This window comes from Carassius carassius, chromosome 42, assembly GCF_963082965.1.
Source record: "Carassius carassius chromosome 42, fCarCar2.1, whole genome shotgun sequence".
Taxonomy (NCBI): Eukaryota; Metazoa; Chordata; class Actinopteri; order Cypriniformes; family Cyprinidae; genus Carassius; species Carassius carassius.
Genome location: NC_081796.1, coordinates 11,858,028 through 11,872,955, shown reverse-complemented (window position 1 = coordinate 11,872,955; position 14,928 = coordinate 11,858,028). Strand labels below are relative to the sequence as shown.

The window sequence follows — 14,928 nt, the reverse complement described above, 5'->3', positions numbered from 1 at the left end:
TAGTAAGATTTTAATGTATACAATGTTTAATAAGGAGCTGGTGCAAAATTGTCAGAACCAGGCTGATATGGTCATACTTCCTGATTCTAGTAAGAACTCTAGCTGCAGCATTTTGGACTATAGCTGGATTTATTTATTTATTTTTATCAGTTGCACAGAGTAACCACCAAATAAAAGCATTACAATAATCTAACTTTGAGGTCATGAACAAATTAATTAACAATTCTGCATTTGACATTGAGAGCATAGGTCGTAATTTAGATATATTTTTAAGATGGAAAGCTGCAGTTTTACAAATGCTAGAAACATGACTTTCAAATGAAAGGGTGCTATCAAATAGCACACCTAGGTTTCTAACTGATGATGAAGAATGAACAGCACAGCCATCAAGTGTTAGATAGTGTTCTAGATTATAACACACAGAGCAGAGATTTTTGGTCTGATAATTAACACATCTGTTTTTTGTTTTGTTTTGTTTTGGGGGGGGGGGGGGGGGGTTGTATGTTTTTTCATAATGAAGCAGTAGAAAATTATTAGTCATCAAGTTTTTTTTATATCAACTATGCATTCAGTTTTACGAATAAATATAGAGCTCAATATTATTAGCATAACGGTGAACGCTGATGATATCCTCCAAGGGTAGCATGTAAAACGTGAAAAACAACGGTTCTTGTACTGAGCCTTGTGTTACTCTGCACTTGTGAACAATATGATACTTCTTTATTCACTACTGTGAATTGATGATGGTCAGATAAGTATGATTTGAACCATGGCAATGTAATTCCACAAATCCCAACAAAATTTTCTAGTCTATTGAAAAGAATGGTCGATAGAGTGGAATGCAGCACTAAGATCCAGTAGCACTAATAGAGAGATACAACCATTATTCGATGATAAGAGCAGGTAATTTCTGATGAAAGTAGTCTGTACTATGTTCTTAATCCTGACTGGAAATCGTCAAATTGACATTTTTTTCTTTCTAAGAAAGAACATAGTTTTGAGGAGACTAGCTTTTCTAGTATCTTTGACATCTAGACATCTGACATCTGACTTTCTAGTATCAAAGGGCTGGTTGTCCATGTTAGACAAGTGCACAAGAGGAAAAAATAATGCCAAGTGTCATTTATACAGGTACTTATAGTCACACTGCAAAAGGGATAAAGCAGTTCCTTGAAGTCAAGAATATTGAAATAATGAATTGGCCAGCTCAGAATCCTGATCTAAACCCAACTGAAAATCTCTGGACAATTCTTTAGTGGCAAAGTTATGGCTAAGAAACCCACTTAAGTTACTGAACTATGGAAGAGACTGGAAGAAGAGTGGACCAGGATCACACCTGCGCAGTGTGAGAAAATAGTGATGTCCAGCAGCCGCAGATGTGCTGTCATTAAAAGCAAGGGTTTCTACATTTCCTAATAATTTCTGACAGCTGTAACCCTTCAGAATTTAATCTGTAAACATATTTTGTGCTACAGTGGTTACTGTTTTTTGTTTTTGTTGAAATGTCTTGTTTTTTTGTCAAACATGTTATTGGACAGCGATATACCTACAGCATATATTCCTTCAAATTATGAGCAATGAATATTAACAATATTTCAGACAAAAACAAGTATTTATAGATTGTATATATATTTATCAACCAGATGGTCATTGGCACAAATCCTCAGGAACTAGACAAGACCTGGCCCTTGTTTATCCCAAGGTTTTTTTTTTTTCTGCCACTGATGGAGTTTGGGTTCCTTGCCACTGTTACCTTTTGGCTTGCTTCTTTGGGGACTTTTGGTAGGCCTATATTATTAACTTGACTACACGGACACTATTGGACGAGAGCTAAACTGAGCTGGATGACATCACTGTTTTCTACACAGCTGCTTTATAGATTAATTGAAATCAGTCCATAATTGATGGACTTGACACAGTTATTAATTGAACTGAATTGACTCGTTTATTATCCTATTTTTAGAGCTTCTTTACAGCAGAATTTAATTTTGTTTGCAACATTGAAACATTATTTTCCTGTTTATCACTGTAAGGCTGCGTTGACAATCTGTATTGAATAAAGTGCTATTCAAACAAAGGAGACTATTCATTTATTAAATTATCAAGTTGATCACTGTGTTCAAAATAGTAGTTAACAGCAGATGGCGCAACATACCAACGTATTATACCAACCGTCCTGTTGTGGGGTCTTTTAAAATCCTAAGAACCTTCTGTAGCCCGATTATAGCCAACTGGTTATTCTATCCACAGATCACTATACCAAACTAAAACTTTGATATCATATTAGTTAGAAGTTAAAGCATATGTAATCTTTTCCTAAATGATCATGGTTTCTGAAAACAAAATCCTAATTTATAATTTCTGTAAAAAAAAAATTGCACCATAAATCAGTCTGAATGTATAACCTAGAAATCACTCTCACATTTCATAATAGTCTTCGCATTATTTAACTTTATAATTTTTAGGCATAAACCCAAAAGTTATTTCCCATTACTGACTTTATTTTATTTCATTTAGCCTATTTCATTTATTTGAAACAAATTTCATTCACACACTGTATATAGTGCATTGGTTTTGTACTCTTTGTCTAGAAGGACACACATTTTCTATGACAGTAATGGATTGTTTTGTATTCTTATGATATAGCCTAATAATTTAATTCATTTTGCAACATCCTTGGATGTTTACTGAGGCCCTCTAGTGGATCCCGGGCCCCTGGCTCAGAGACACTGCTCTGGGTGATTTACATTTTGTGACGTGCTGAGTTGGTAGTTGATGATGGTTACATTTCTTGATTGTTTTGTTGCCAATAGCATAATCCATAGCCTACGTCTGCATGCTTATAAACTTGTTGATTTCTTCGAACATGGTTTCTACAATCAATGCTGTCACTGGTCTTTTTATATGCTTTGTCACAGAAATAATTTCTAGTCAGAAAATATAAGATAAAAATAAACAAAGGAAATATAAACAAACAAGTGTATAAGAAGATATATATTTTCACATTAAAACAGTGCTCATTGCTTTGGTTTGGTTTCTTCAAACCAACAACATATAAATAATATTTTATAATATATATAATATTTTAAATAAAAGGGTGATTTCTTTCAACCTATTTTGCTTATCTTTGTCCTATTTAAAAAGAATAAGACATACATTAATATGAACGATCTTATTTTGTTGTATCGTTGTTTACTAAAATGAAAATTAATCTTTTTCAAAAAAGTTATCCCCGCCCACCGGTTTCTGCTCAGGCGAGAACAGAAACCGGTGCATCCGCGAGAAAATAGTTCCACATGTATCGATGCAGAAAAATAGATGTAACATGTGTGCTAATCCACTAAAGACTAATTATAGTTTAAAATATTTCGTTGTGTTTTTATTTCTTATGTGTGAGCCTGGCGGTGGCGTCTTTTCGTTTTTTTTTTTTTAGCGGGAAACATCAGACGCGCAGTCATACTATCAGTGGGCGCTGCTTCAACTCGCGGGAGCTACAGAATATATTCGTCATACACTGACACACAGGCTATTAGTCTGTCCAGCATCCGAGGGCTGCACGAGTGTGTAGCGTCGATTACGTTTTCTATCATTTTCCATTTGGCCAGGACTCCGATCCCACTTATGCTGCAAGAGACCGGAGTAAACTGTTGGATTATACTTTTTGTTCCTTATTTTTTGCTCTCTTTTCATTGCATTGCGTCTCGAAAGAAATCATTCTGAAACTGCTTTTGTTAAATACACGGTAAGGATCCGGCATTTGATGCTGCATGAATCTTTAATATGAATGCAAATTTCTTTGTTTTTAAATGGGAGTTTGCATGTTGCACGCTCATAGAATACACTTGAAGCAGGGCTGTTTTTTAATGTTTTAACAGTAACCCTGCCTTGGGGTTTAATCGCTCCGTTTTTACACATGCTGTCATATAACTTAGTTCCACTATTTAACTATTTTATCCACCTCATGCATGTTATGCATAGTTTAAATATGTGCATTTTAAGTAAAGCGTTGTGTTGTGATGTATAGTTAGACGTTGCATATGCACGATAATAAATCTGATGTGTATTTTATTCACAAGTGTCAAAATGCTGGTGAGTGCGAGTTTGGCGAATAAAAACTACGACTACGACTACGACTCCATGCAGCCCTATTTCTACTTCGACAACGACGATGAGGACTTTTATCACCATCAGCAAGGACAGACTCAACCTCCAGCTCCCAGCGAGGACATCTGGAAGAAATTCGAGCTGCTGCCCACGCCGCCCCTCTCTCCCAGCCGGAGACAGTCGCTCTCCACCGCCGAACAGCTGGAGATGGTCAGCGAGTTCCTGGGAGACGACGTGGTCAACCAGAGCTTCATTTGCGACGCGGACTATTCCCAGTCCTTCATCAAGTCCATCATCATACAAGACTGCATGTGGAGCGGCTTCTCCGCTGCTGCCAAGTTGGTTTCTGAGAGATTAGCGTCCCTGCACGCTGCAAGGAAGGAACTGATGTCTGATAGCAGCTCAAATCGACCCAATTCAAGTTATTTGCAGGATCTGAGCACCTCTGCATCAGAATGCATAGACCCTTCTGTGGTCTTCCCGTATCCCCTCCCTGAGTCCGGCAAATCCAGTGAGGTTGGTCCATCAGAGCCCATGCTTGTCGTGGACACTCCACCTAACAGCTGCAGCAGCAGTGGCAGCGATTCTGGTATGTTATGAATTATTTTGTTATTTATGACATGCATTATCTTGATTTATCTGGTTACTACATGTGCAAGTGCTTGCTTTATTTAAGTGACCTTTACTTGTCACACCGGTGTGAGGTGGAGTACCAGTCACCTGACTGTATCCTCGTAAACTTGATGCACTGATTGCTGCAACAAGTTGTAGTTGTACAAAATTCCCTCCACCTCCCCTCTGCTTGCCCCTAGTCAGATCTGTATGAAAAACTGCAATGTTCAAATATCATCTGACGAGGAAAGTAGCTGTCAAATGAGCTGATGTTTTAATTAAGTTAATTATTTTTCTTGTTTCAATTCAATTGCAGAAGAAGAAGAGGTGGAGGAAGAGGAGGATGAAGACGAGGAAGAGGAAGAAATTGATGTGGTGACTGTGGAAAGGCGACAGAAAAAGAACGAGACGGAGGTGCCGGATTCAAGGTACCCCAGTCCTCTGGTGTTGAAACGCTGTCATGTCTCGACCCACCAGCACAACTACGCCGCCCACCCCTCTACACGGCATGACCAGCCGGCTGTCAAGAGGCTACGACTGGAGGCCAGCAGCAACAACAGCAGCAGGCATGTGAAACAACGCAAGTGCACAAGTCCCCGGACATCGGATTCTGAGGACAATGATAAACGCAGGACTCACAATGTGCTGGAGCGCCAACGCAGAAACGAACTCAAACTCAGCTTTTTTGCATTACGGGATGAGATCCCTGAAGTTGCAAATAATGAGAAAGCTGCTAAAGTGGTTATCCTAAAAAAGGCGACAGAGTGCATCCGCAGCATGCGGTTGGATGAGCAAAGACTGCTGTCCATCAAAGAACACCTGAGGCGAAAGAGTGAACAGTTAAAACACAAGCTGCAGCTGCTGCGAAGTTCACATTAATGGATCTGTTACACAAGAGTCAAAGTGAAAAAACTTTTTAAGAAACCCCCTCCCCCTGCTTTTTTATGCAAGTTTAAGACTGTTGCTGTGTATTGTTGATGTTGCATGTCCAATGCATTTTTTTCTCTCTCTTTTGAATACTGCCAGTTTTTTTCATGTTTGAAACTGCCACAGTTTAAAATTTAAGGTGGTTAAAATAATTTGTATTTAAGTTGTTTATTTTTATTAATAAAATGAGAAAAAATAGGGCTGCACAACCCTAAAGTAAAACATTTTTGTATGTTTTTGTACATAATGAATTCATATTTCCTAAGAAAGATATTTTTGGATCTGTATCAGCTACATGTTCTCATAAACCATATTCGGTTTCATATGGTTTTCTTCATGTTTTCACTAAATCATAAATGAATTTCTTTCTGAACTTGACTCTGGTCTCTTGGTTTATTTGGACTGAGCTCCTAACACATATAGATTAGACACTTTTGAAAGAAGTTTGGGGAATATTCAGCAAAATCTGATATTTGCTTGTTAGTCCAGGAAGCATGATACTGTTACTTTTTTTTGACAAACTGGTACTTATTTCAGGGATTTTCCCAGTAGATTTCAGTTTGAGTTTTCAACTGCTTGTTATTGCACTTTATCTCATGATATCAGTAAAGAAAAGCTTAGAAAAGACTAAAATGCTCAACTGCATCCCCATCTAGATGAAAGTTGAACTCCTTCATATTTGGCATTGAGATAATAAGCAGCATTGCCCAAAAATAATAGGCATTGCAAAGTTATTGTGAGGACCGCTGCCAGGTAACCCAACAAAGGGGATTTTGACAGCAAAAGATACACTTTCAGGTGATATACCAAATTTTTTTTTTATAAGTGATGACTCTCAGTCCTCAATCTAGTCTAGATGCTGGGCTCATGTTGCTCATAGAGCTGTGTTCACATAGAAGCAAACCACTCAGAAATCAGTGTAGTATCAGGTATATTGTTGACTTGAATTATACAATTGCTTTTAGAATTTAAGGGTGTGTTTTCAAATAATTTTTAAGGGTCCAATATGTTAAAGCTATAAAAAGTTATACAAATATTATATATATATATATATATATATATATATATATATATATATATATATATATATATATATATATATATATATATATATATATATATATATATATATATATGGGCTGTCAGTTTAACGCGTTATCTAAATTAATTAGTTAAAAAAATAGCGCGATTAAAATTTTTTAACGTGTTTATTGCACTGGCCCCATCCCCAGACCTTTACATTATCTTACATTTCCTACAGTTGACTACTGACAAACACGATGCAGGGTAACAACTCCATGAATGCAAACCCCTTAAATTCAAGACATTGGGGTAAAAAATTAACTCTTTTTAACATTTCTGTGTTTCTCAGCAAGTCATCATAGTTGGGTTAACTTGAAGAGCAGTGAATGGGAGAGTACCACAAATATATATATTTTTTGCATTCCCATTTGCTCAAAAAGCAATAGAAAAATGCCATGATCATGTTTTCCTGTCTTTCAATAAAAGGGAAAAAACTGAGAGAACCATGTCAAATTTACTGTCCCTCCCATAGACACTGTATTAGAAACACCTGCACATTAGCGTAAACTAGTTTATATATATATATATATATATATATATATATATATAAGTCATTTGATGCAAACGTAATTTAATGCAAATAATAGTGTTATAAATGTACATATCTTTTTTCAAATATACAAATATGAAAAACTTGGTAACATTAGCATGCATATTACTAGACTATTAGCCATGTATTAGGGCTAATTAAAAACATATTGATGCCTAATTCTACTTGACCTTATTCTACATCCCTAATCTTACCCAATACCTAAACCTAACAACTACCTTACTAGCTATTAATAAGCAGCAAATTAAGAATTTATTGAGTGAAATGTTGTAGTTAATAGTTAACAAGTGTTACCTATTCTAAAGTGTTACCAAAAACTTTTGAGGATTTATGATGCTGATGACCGTTAAGTGCATCATCACAGTCTTGTGAAAAGGGTCCATCGGTGTCCCCCAAAGCATGTTATGTTGAAAAAATAGGCTATGCCAAAAAACCCTGGATGGTCTACTATTTCAGGTTGATATTTGAAGTGTGGATCCGTGCACACTCTAAATGGCTAATATTGCCCACAATCCATTGTGCTTTGTCGAATGATTGAATAAAAAGCATTAAAAAAACAAACAAACATGGTAGATGCGCGTGTATTGGATTGGGGCAGTCGTGGCCTAATGGTTAGCGAGTAAGACTTGCAATCTGAAGGTTGTGGGTTTGAGTCTCAGGTCAAGCAGAAAACCCCCTGATACCATGACTGATGTGAAAACATTGAGCAAGACTGTCCACTGCTCTGAGTGTGTGTTTGTTCAACACTCTGTTGTGTGTGTGTGCACTTTGATTGGTTAAATGTGGAGCACAAATTCCAAGTGGGCCTTTGGGTTGCCTCTTTCTTTCATCGTCACATTTTCGTTAATCATTGTTAACATTTTGTAGACCTTAGCCTACATCACGAACAGAAATCGCATCATGGTATTATTTTCCATTACCCAGCATTGTAATTGATGCTTTGAAAATAGGGCATATGGTAAAGTAGGGCATGCATATGTGCAAAAATAGATAGATAGATAGATAGATAGATAGATAGATAGATAGATAGATAGATAGATAGATAGCCTATACTGACTTCCGTTGGGGGATCTGTTCAAGCCTGGTCAGACACTCTGTGTGGACACATCTTCACAAGTGTTTTTAATAGCGAATTACTAGTCCCATGCTGATCTAAACGTCTATAACTAGCCCATTATATATCATTATTATAGCTATCATATCTAAATCTACATTATATGTGATTATGATATTTTTTGCAAATTCAAACGACAATTCTTGCATTTAATCATTTTGCATGTTTTGTCTACTCAAAATACTCAGTGCTTAGTGCAATTAAATGCATTGATTGGCTTCTGCACGAATCTATTTCCATGCCTACTAAACAAAGCTGTGATATTTCCCGACGCCGCTGTATTAGGGCAATATGACGTCATGGACTGTAAGTGACTGTACGCAGCGCGTGCCGCGGAGCGCGTGCTCTGAGCACATGGAAAAGGGCTCGAGACGAAGTGCCCAAAGAAATACTCCACACCTGAAATGGAATATCATTAACAAATTATTCAAATCTGGAGTAAAGGGGGTAGGTGTTGTATTATTTTTCCTTACCTTGCGTTATAATTTTGATTTTATTTTAGAAAAACACATGTGTTCATCTTATTAATGAAGCATAAAATTGATGCCTTGTCAATAGGGCATATGTGCATTGTATTAGATATATTACATATATGCTGACGTTAATGGCTTTATAATGCTTATTCACAGATTGCAACTAGGAATGCATCGTTTATGAATCAAGTAATAATGTAAGTCTGCTTGAATAGAAACAAAGAACAATGTTATATTCCCACCTGCCAAATATAAAAGAAAGGCTATTATTCTGGTAACAATATTTGAAATGTAGTTTATCTTATTATTTTACATTTTATGTTATCTAATGTCTGGTAATTCATCAAGTAATTCATCTATTTGATGAATTAACTGTATAATCCATTACGTATCATCTTGTCTATATTATAGAATGTTAAAAGTACTTTTGTATCTTTTAACTGCCATAATTCATGCATGCACACATTGTTCTTAAGAAAACAGCTGCAATGAGTTCGCTCAGATTGAGTTCCTTTGTCTGTATTTCACATAGAGATTGTGTGCAGCCACGTTGCTCCACTTCACCTTAAATGTTTTATATAAAAGGTCCACCCTCTCTTAAAATATTATTCCAATAGCAACTCAATAGGCAGATTTTATTTATTTTTTAAACCTTCCTAACTTATACCTTTATTAGGCATGCATCAACTATTGCAAGAAATGGTTGAAAGCATTCTGCATTGGTAAATATATGTCTTATAAGGTATGAACAAAGCATGTTTCGTCTCCAGCCCAGGGGATAATATTTCTGCAGAACATATAGGATGCACCCGAACAGGCTATCTTTTTATTTTTTCATTTGTATTGTCACCTGACAAATGTATGCAGAGACTTTTTTTTCTGCAAACAGCTGTACATTGCTAAGGCACAGGTCAGCTCAGATTGGTATGTACAACACATTTTAATATTCAGTATGCAATGTATGCAATATTAAACACCCATTGTATATGGAATTACATTTGTTTCAATAATAATGAACGAAACTTTACAAAACTGAACGTAACTTTTTCAGAAACTATCAAAAATATGCAATTACAAAAGAAGAAAAACACTATGAAAATGAAAAAAAAAATGAACTCAGTCGCACAAATTTAACAGGCTCTTCAAATATGCTTCATTTTTTGCTAATCGTGGATTCTAAATTCATTGCCACAGATTTGGCTTACGTTTCGCAGTTTTTCGTTTGGTGTTTTGACACAAACCTCTCGTGGGGGCGGGGTTAACAGTGATCTACTCTGATTGGATAGTGAGCTCTTGATGGACAGATGCTCTCTGACCGTACAGACTGAAGTACAGACACCACCCAGTGGCGCACATATTGGAAAGCTCTCGCGCTGATTAAATCTGGTCTCTACCACAAAAAATTCTTTTTCACAGATAAAGTGAAAGACATTTATTTTAAGCTCATAGGTTCTACCCTGTAAAGAAGTGTATACAAAGATTTAAATTAGGGATGTGCACGGATAGTCGAACATTCGAATATTCGTTCTGCTCTAATTATTCGATAAATAAAAATGATATTCGAATTTCGCAAAAAAAAAAAAAAAAAAAAAAAAAAAAGTTCACAATAAAACCTAATTTGGTCACTTTCTGTGATTCTCCACGGCATATTTGAAGGTGTATGCAAGCAAAAAATAATTAATGAATGATTAAGGGGCCATTCACATATCGCGCCTAATAAGGCGTGGAAAAGGCTATGCGCTCCGCTTTCTCCTTCTTTCCAAAGCGCTCGGGCAGAAGCGCTCCTGAGGCGACGCGTTCTCTCTATGAAGACGCGGAAATTTCAGCAAAGGATAAATGGATTTGCAGCACAAAAAAAATCGCTTTCTGTAGCTCTGCTACTAAATTTATTTCAAAATGGCAATCCATATACAGCTATGATCAGCTGTTCCTTCATCTTGGCTGAGCTTTCAACGTTGTTACAAGAAAGGATAAAGCTGAATGTTTAGTTCTTGTCACATGACCAGCGGTGCGCTTCTGGCATTCTGAAAGTTGAGATGTTTTTAACTCGATGCTGTGCGGACGTGCCTGGAAAAAACGGGACCGCGTCGCACCGCGTGCGCACCGCGACCGCGTCGCTTCCATTATGAGTGCGCATACCGCTCGCCTACATTGGAAATAACGAACTTGAGCATGCAAAAGACGCGATATGTGAACGCCCCCTAAAAGAACTGCGGTCTTCTACAGTACTTCAAATATGCCGTGGAGAATCACAGAAAGTGATCCAAGAACATTGTTGCAGCATCTCTCAAGCAACGAAAGTAAGAAAAAAAAAACTTTTTTGAACATTATCAGAACATTTTCCTTGATGCGAGTGGTGCGGATGTTCTCCAGCGATGATTACAGAGAGTCCAGCCGAGACGAGTGGGAACAGTTCTTGCTGGAGCCATGTATTCCACCAGATGAAGATCCCATTCAGTGGTGAAACGAAAACACGAAGCGCTTCACAAAACGTATTCGCTTAGCACACCGTTATTTGTGAGTCCCGACAACGTCTGTGCCGTCAGAGCGCGTTTTCTCCGTGATCGGCCTTATTGTTAACAGACTAAGGAGCCGACTTTCCCCCAATCATGTTTACATGCCCGTATTTCTTAACAAGAACATTTGAAACAATAGAAAAAAAGCAAAAAAGATTTGCTGACAGTTTAAAAGTTAAGTGTAAGCTACATTCTGTACAATAGCCTAATTGCTGCAGGCTGCTTTACGTTTTGTCTTTGTTCACTTTTTTTTTTTTTTTTGCTTTTAATCTGTACTTTTGTTTGTTTGCACGCATTGTTAAAGGTTTTCAGCTACAAAACACAATGTGTAATGTTCAAGCTTATTGTAAGCTTGTTCAAAATGACGAAAACAAATGTTGCTGAAAAATAACGTCTGACTCATTAAACTTAATTTAAATAAACGAATATTCGAATATTCGTTTTTTGTGAGCTCAAATATTCGAATGTGATATTTGTGGAAAATGCCCATCCCTAATTTAAATATGACATTGATCTTACATGCTCTTTTTGTTCGAGTTCTGAAGAAACTGTACACTTATTTTGGTCATGTCACTACACTCAGAAACTTTGGGATGATATTGGTGTGTTTGTCAACTGTAAGATTTTGCCAGGCTTCTCAGCACATATGAAAAACATTATATTTGGGTATTATGACTCTGACCCCACTAACGAAAATAACAGTTTTGTTATTAATTTAAAAAAAAAATTCCTAAACAAATTTCACATTCACAAATGCAAATTCTCCAACTGTAAACCTATCTTTTCTGTTTTCCTAAAAGAAATGGAAAATTATTTGAATGTGATCTCAGTGTCTAATAAGAAAGCTATAAGGACTGTTAGATTTGCTCTGCCTTTGATCTCCTTGTTTAATTTTGTTTAGATTTTGGCCCTCTTTTTATTCTTTATGTTTTTTTTTTTTTTGTGGTGGATATTATGTGATGTATGTTTATACCTTTGTATGTTTTTGTTCTCTGCATTTATAAACATAGAAAAAGAAAAAAAAAGCTCTCGCGGTGATTTGTATGCAATACGTCGTGCCTTGTGTTACTAAATATATCAATAATATCTGACCTTCGATCGTCTCAGTGAAGATGAGCTTTCAGGAGACGGTGACACGGAGCAGCGTCATCTTCCTCCTCCGCTTGTCCTTCAGGCAGCTTGAAGTAAGCTTGTGTTACTGTGCAACAGTTTGTAACCCCGCCCCCACGAGAGGTTTGTGTCAAAACACTAAACGAAAAACTGCGAAACGTAAGCGAAATCTGTGGCAATGAATTCAGAATCCACGATTAGCGAAAACGAATCTTTGAAAACATTAACAAAGAATGAAGCATATTTGAAGAGCCTGTTAAATTTGTGCGACTGAGTTCATTTTTTTCGTTTTCATTGTTTTTTTCTTCTTTTGTAATGGCATATTTTTGATAGTTTCTGAAAAAGTTAAGTTCAGTTTTATAAAGTTTCGTTCATTATTATTGAAACAAATGTAATTCCATAGTTGTATACATGGAAGTTGACTGCAAAAGCAAAACCAAATCTAATACATTTAAGGCTCTTTCATAAGTATTCTATTACAGCACAAGTAAGCAGCTGCTTGTAAGCAGTAAAAGAAATTGGTTCCCCTGGCCTGACCCATCCAGGTTCACATGGTTCCCCTTGGCAGTGACAGCACAAGTCTGACTGAGGGAGGTAGACCACACACTAGCACACAGTCAAGGTCTGTCTTGGCTTCAGGGTTGGTCTGAGACAAAAGTATACGATGCAGTAAAGAAGAACTTGCTTAACATTGTCAAATGTTTTTGCTATGAATATAAATGTAAATATATGGGGCCTCTGATATAGGACTGAAATAGTAAGCTATTATATAATTATCGCAACCCACAAATGGAACCAGTATTCACTATTCTAATAGACTTTCAAAGTAGTGGATAATACCTCTTGGCAGACACTTTTTTTCAAGTGACCTGCTTTACTTGGCACATTTAGTGTATTGGTGCGTCACTTGAATATCTCCTTTTAAACATAATGAAGAGTAGTACTTGCACTATTACTTTTTCTCAAACTTTGAACAAACCTAACTGGAAATATTAAAAGGCTTTGTGCTATATGGACATTAATGATGACGTGAATCCTGTAGCTTGTTGAGGAAAGGTGTGCCATTACTATTCTATTTGATCAGACTGACTTCTTTCAGCCGATGGACCATAAAAAGGTGATTCCAGGAGTTCCAAACAGCTTTCCAAAGAAAACTAAATGGAAAAAATCACTCTGGCTCAGAAACATCTTCAAAATAACATTGGTCCATGATGAATTGTGCTCTGAGGCTTCATTTTCTTTGACACGGTCAGACTTTAACAGAAGCAACACAGTGTGGAGTTGCTTGATAGCAGAATCTGAATTTGTAATTCGAATAAACAGTGACACTGTTTTATCATGTTTAACACTGTACAGCTTCTTGCTTTAAAATAAAATATTGTATAAAGCACTATATAACTAAACACGACGTGACTGGAACTGCAGAGCTGGTTCAGAAAGATTTGTGAGCGATCAGACACTCTGATGTAGACTGAATGCTTATTTTGTATTCAAAGCGGCCGCAAAGCAAACAAGCTTGTTGATCTCATGCAGACTAACCACAAGGAAGGTAACGTTATAAGTTAACCTCATTAAATATTGTTGTGGACGAAGTATTAAGATCCTTTACCTAATAATGTATAAAGCACTGTAAAAATACTCTGATGCAAATAAAAGTCTTGATTTGAAAATGCTACTTAAGTAAATATAATCAAGTATAAACATTACTTAATATAAGTATAATCAGGGAAATTTGTTTAAAAGTAAACTGGGACTACAGTACTATTATTTATTATATCATTAGATTATTATTCCATCATATCAGCAACTCACCAGGAAAATGAACAATTGGTCCACGTATCACTTTTAATTTATTTTTTATGTCCCTGTACGCAAACAGGGACACATCATAGATTATTGCAAACGTGAAACAGCAATAATCAACCTGTCCTCCATTGTGCTTGGGAACTAATGTGGTCGGAGCTGCGTTCTCTGGAATCCTCTCAAGCGGTGGACTTCTACGTTCCGATTGGTTGCTGCCCAACTGTGTCATAGCTCATTACCATAAAGTTCCCTCGATTTCAACTCTCCTCGATGCTCTCAACGGCCAAGTTGTGCTGCGCCGCTCCTCGCCGCTGCTCGACGCAGGCTTACATTGAAAATGTAAAAAATGACTTCCGGCCACTTTGACGCTCTCGACACCGGCGGTGTGAACGCACAGTAAGGTGTGTTCACATTAGCAAAATTTGACAGGCAAAAAAAGGTCCATTGTCCATAGTGTATTGATGCAAGAAGCAGTGCTCACACAGAAGTCACTTTAAACCAAGCAGCTTTCTGCTGGTCATCACAACAAATTCACACTGATCAACTGGAACACAAGCAAAATCTGTGTGGGGTCTCTGGCTCTCTGGTGTGACTTCTGAGAGTGGACTCTAAGATAAATTCAGCTGTGTTATAGGC

At 36.8% G+C, this 14,928-nt stretch overlaps 1 protein-coding gene across 1 annotated transcript; it reads left to right on the top strand.

Moving 5' to 3' along the window:
* Positions 1 to 3,497: 3,497 nt before the first annotated feature.
* LOC132124042 (transcriptional regulator Myc-1-like) lies at positions 3,498 to 6,016 on the top strand. The gene is made up of 3 exons (XM_059534790.1): positions 3,498 to 3,742; positions 4,077 to 4,693; positions 5,033 to 6,016. The coding sequence occupies exons 2-3, from the start codon at positions 4,084 to 4,086 to the stop codon at positions 5,593 to 5,595; spliced, it is 1,173 nt and encodes a 390-aa protein (XP_059390773.1). The 5' UTR covers positions 3,498 to 3,742; positions 4,077 to 4,083; the 3' UTR covers positions 5,596 to 6,016.
* The last annotated feature ends 8,912 nt before the right edge of the window (positions 6,017 to 14,928 follow it).

Excerpts from the sequence above, each read along its gene's own strand:
- LOC132124042 (XM_059534790.1), top strand. The coding sequence starts at position 4,084 with ATGCTGGTGAGTGCGAGTTTGGCGAATAAAAACTACGACTACGACTAC. Across the intron at positions 4,694-5,032 it reads CAGCAGTGGCAGCGATTCTG|AAGAAGAAGAGGTGGAGGAA; the intron begins GTATGTTATGAA and ends ATTCAATTGCAG.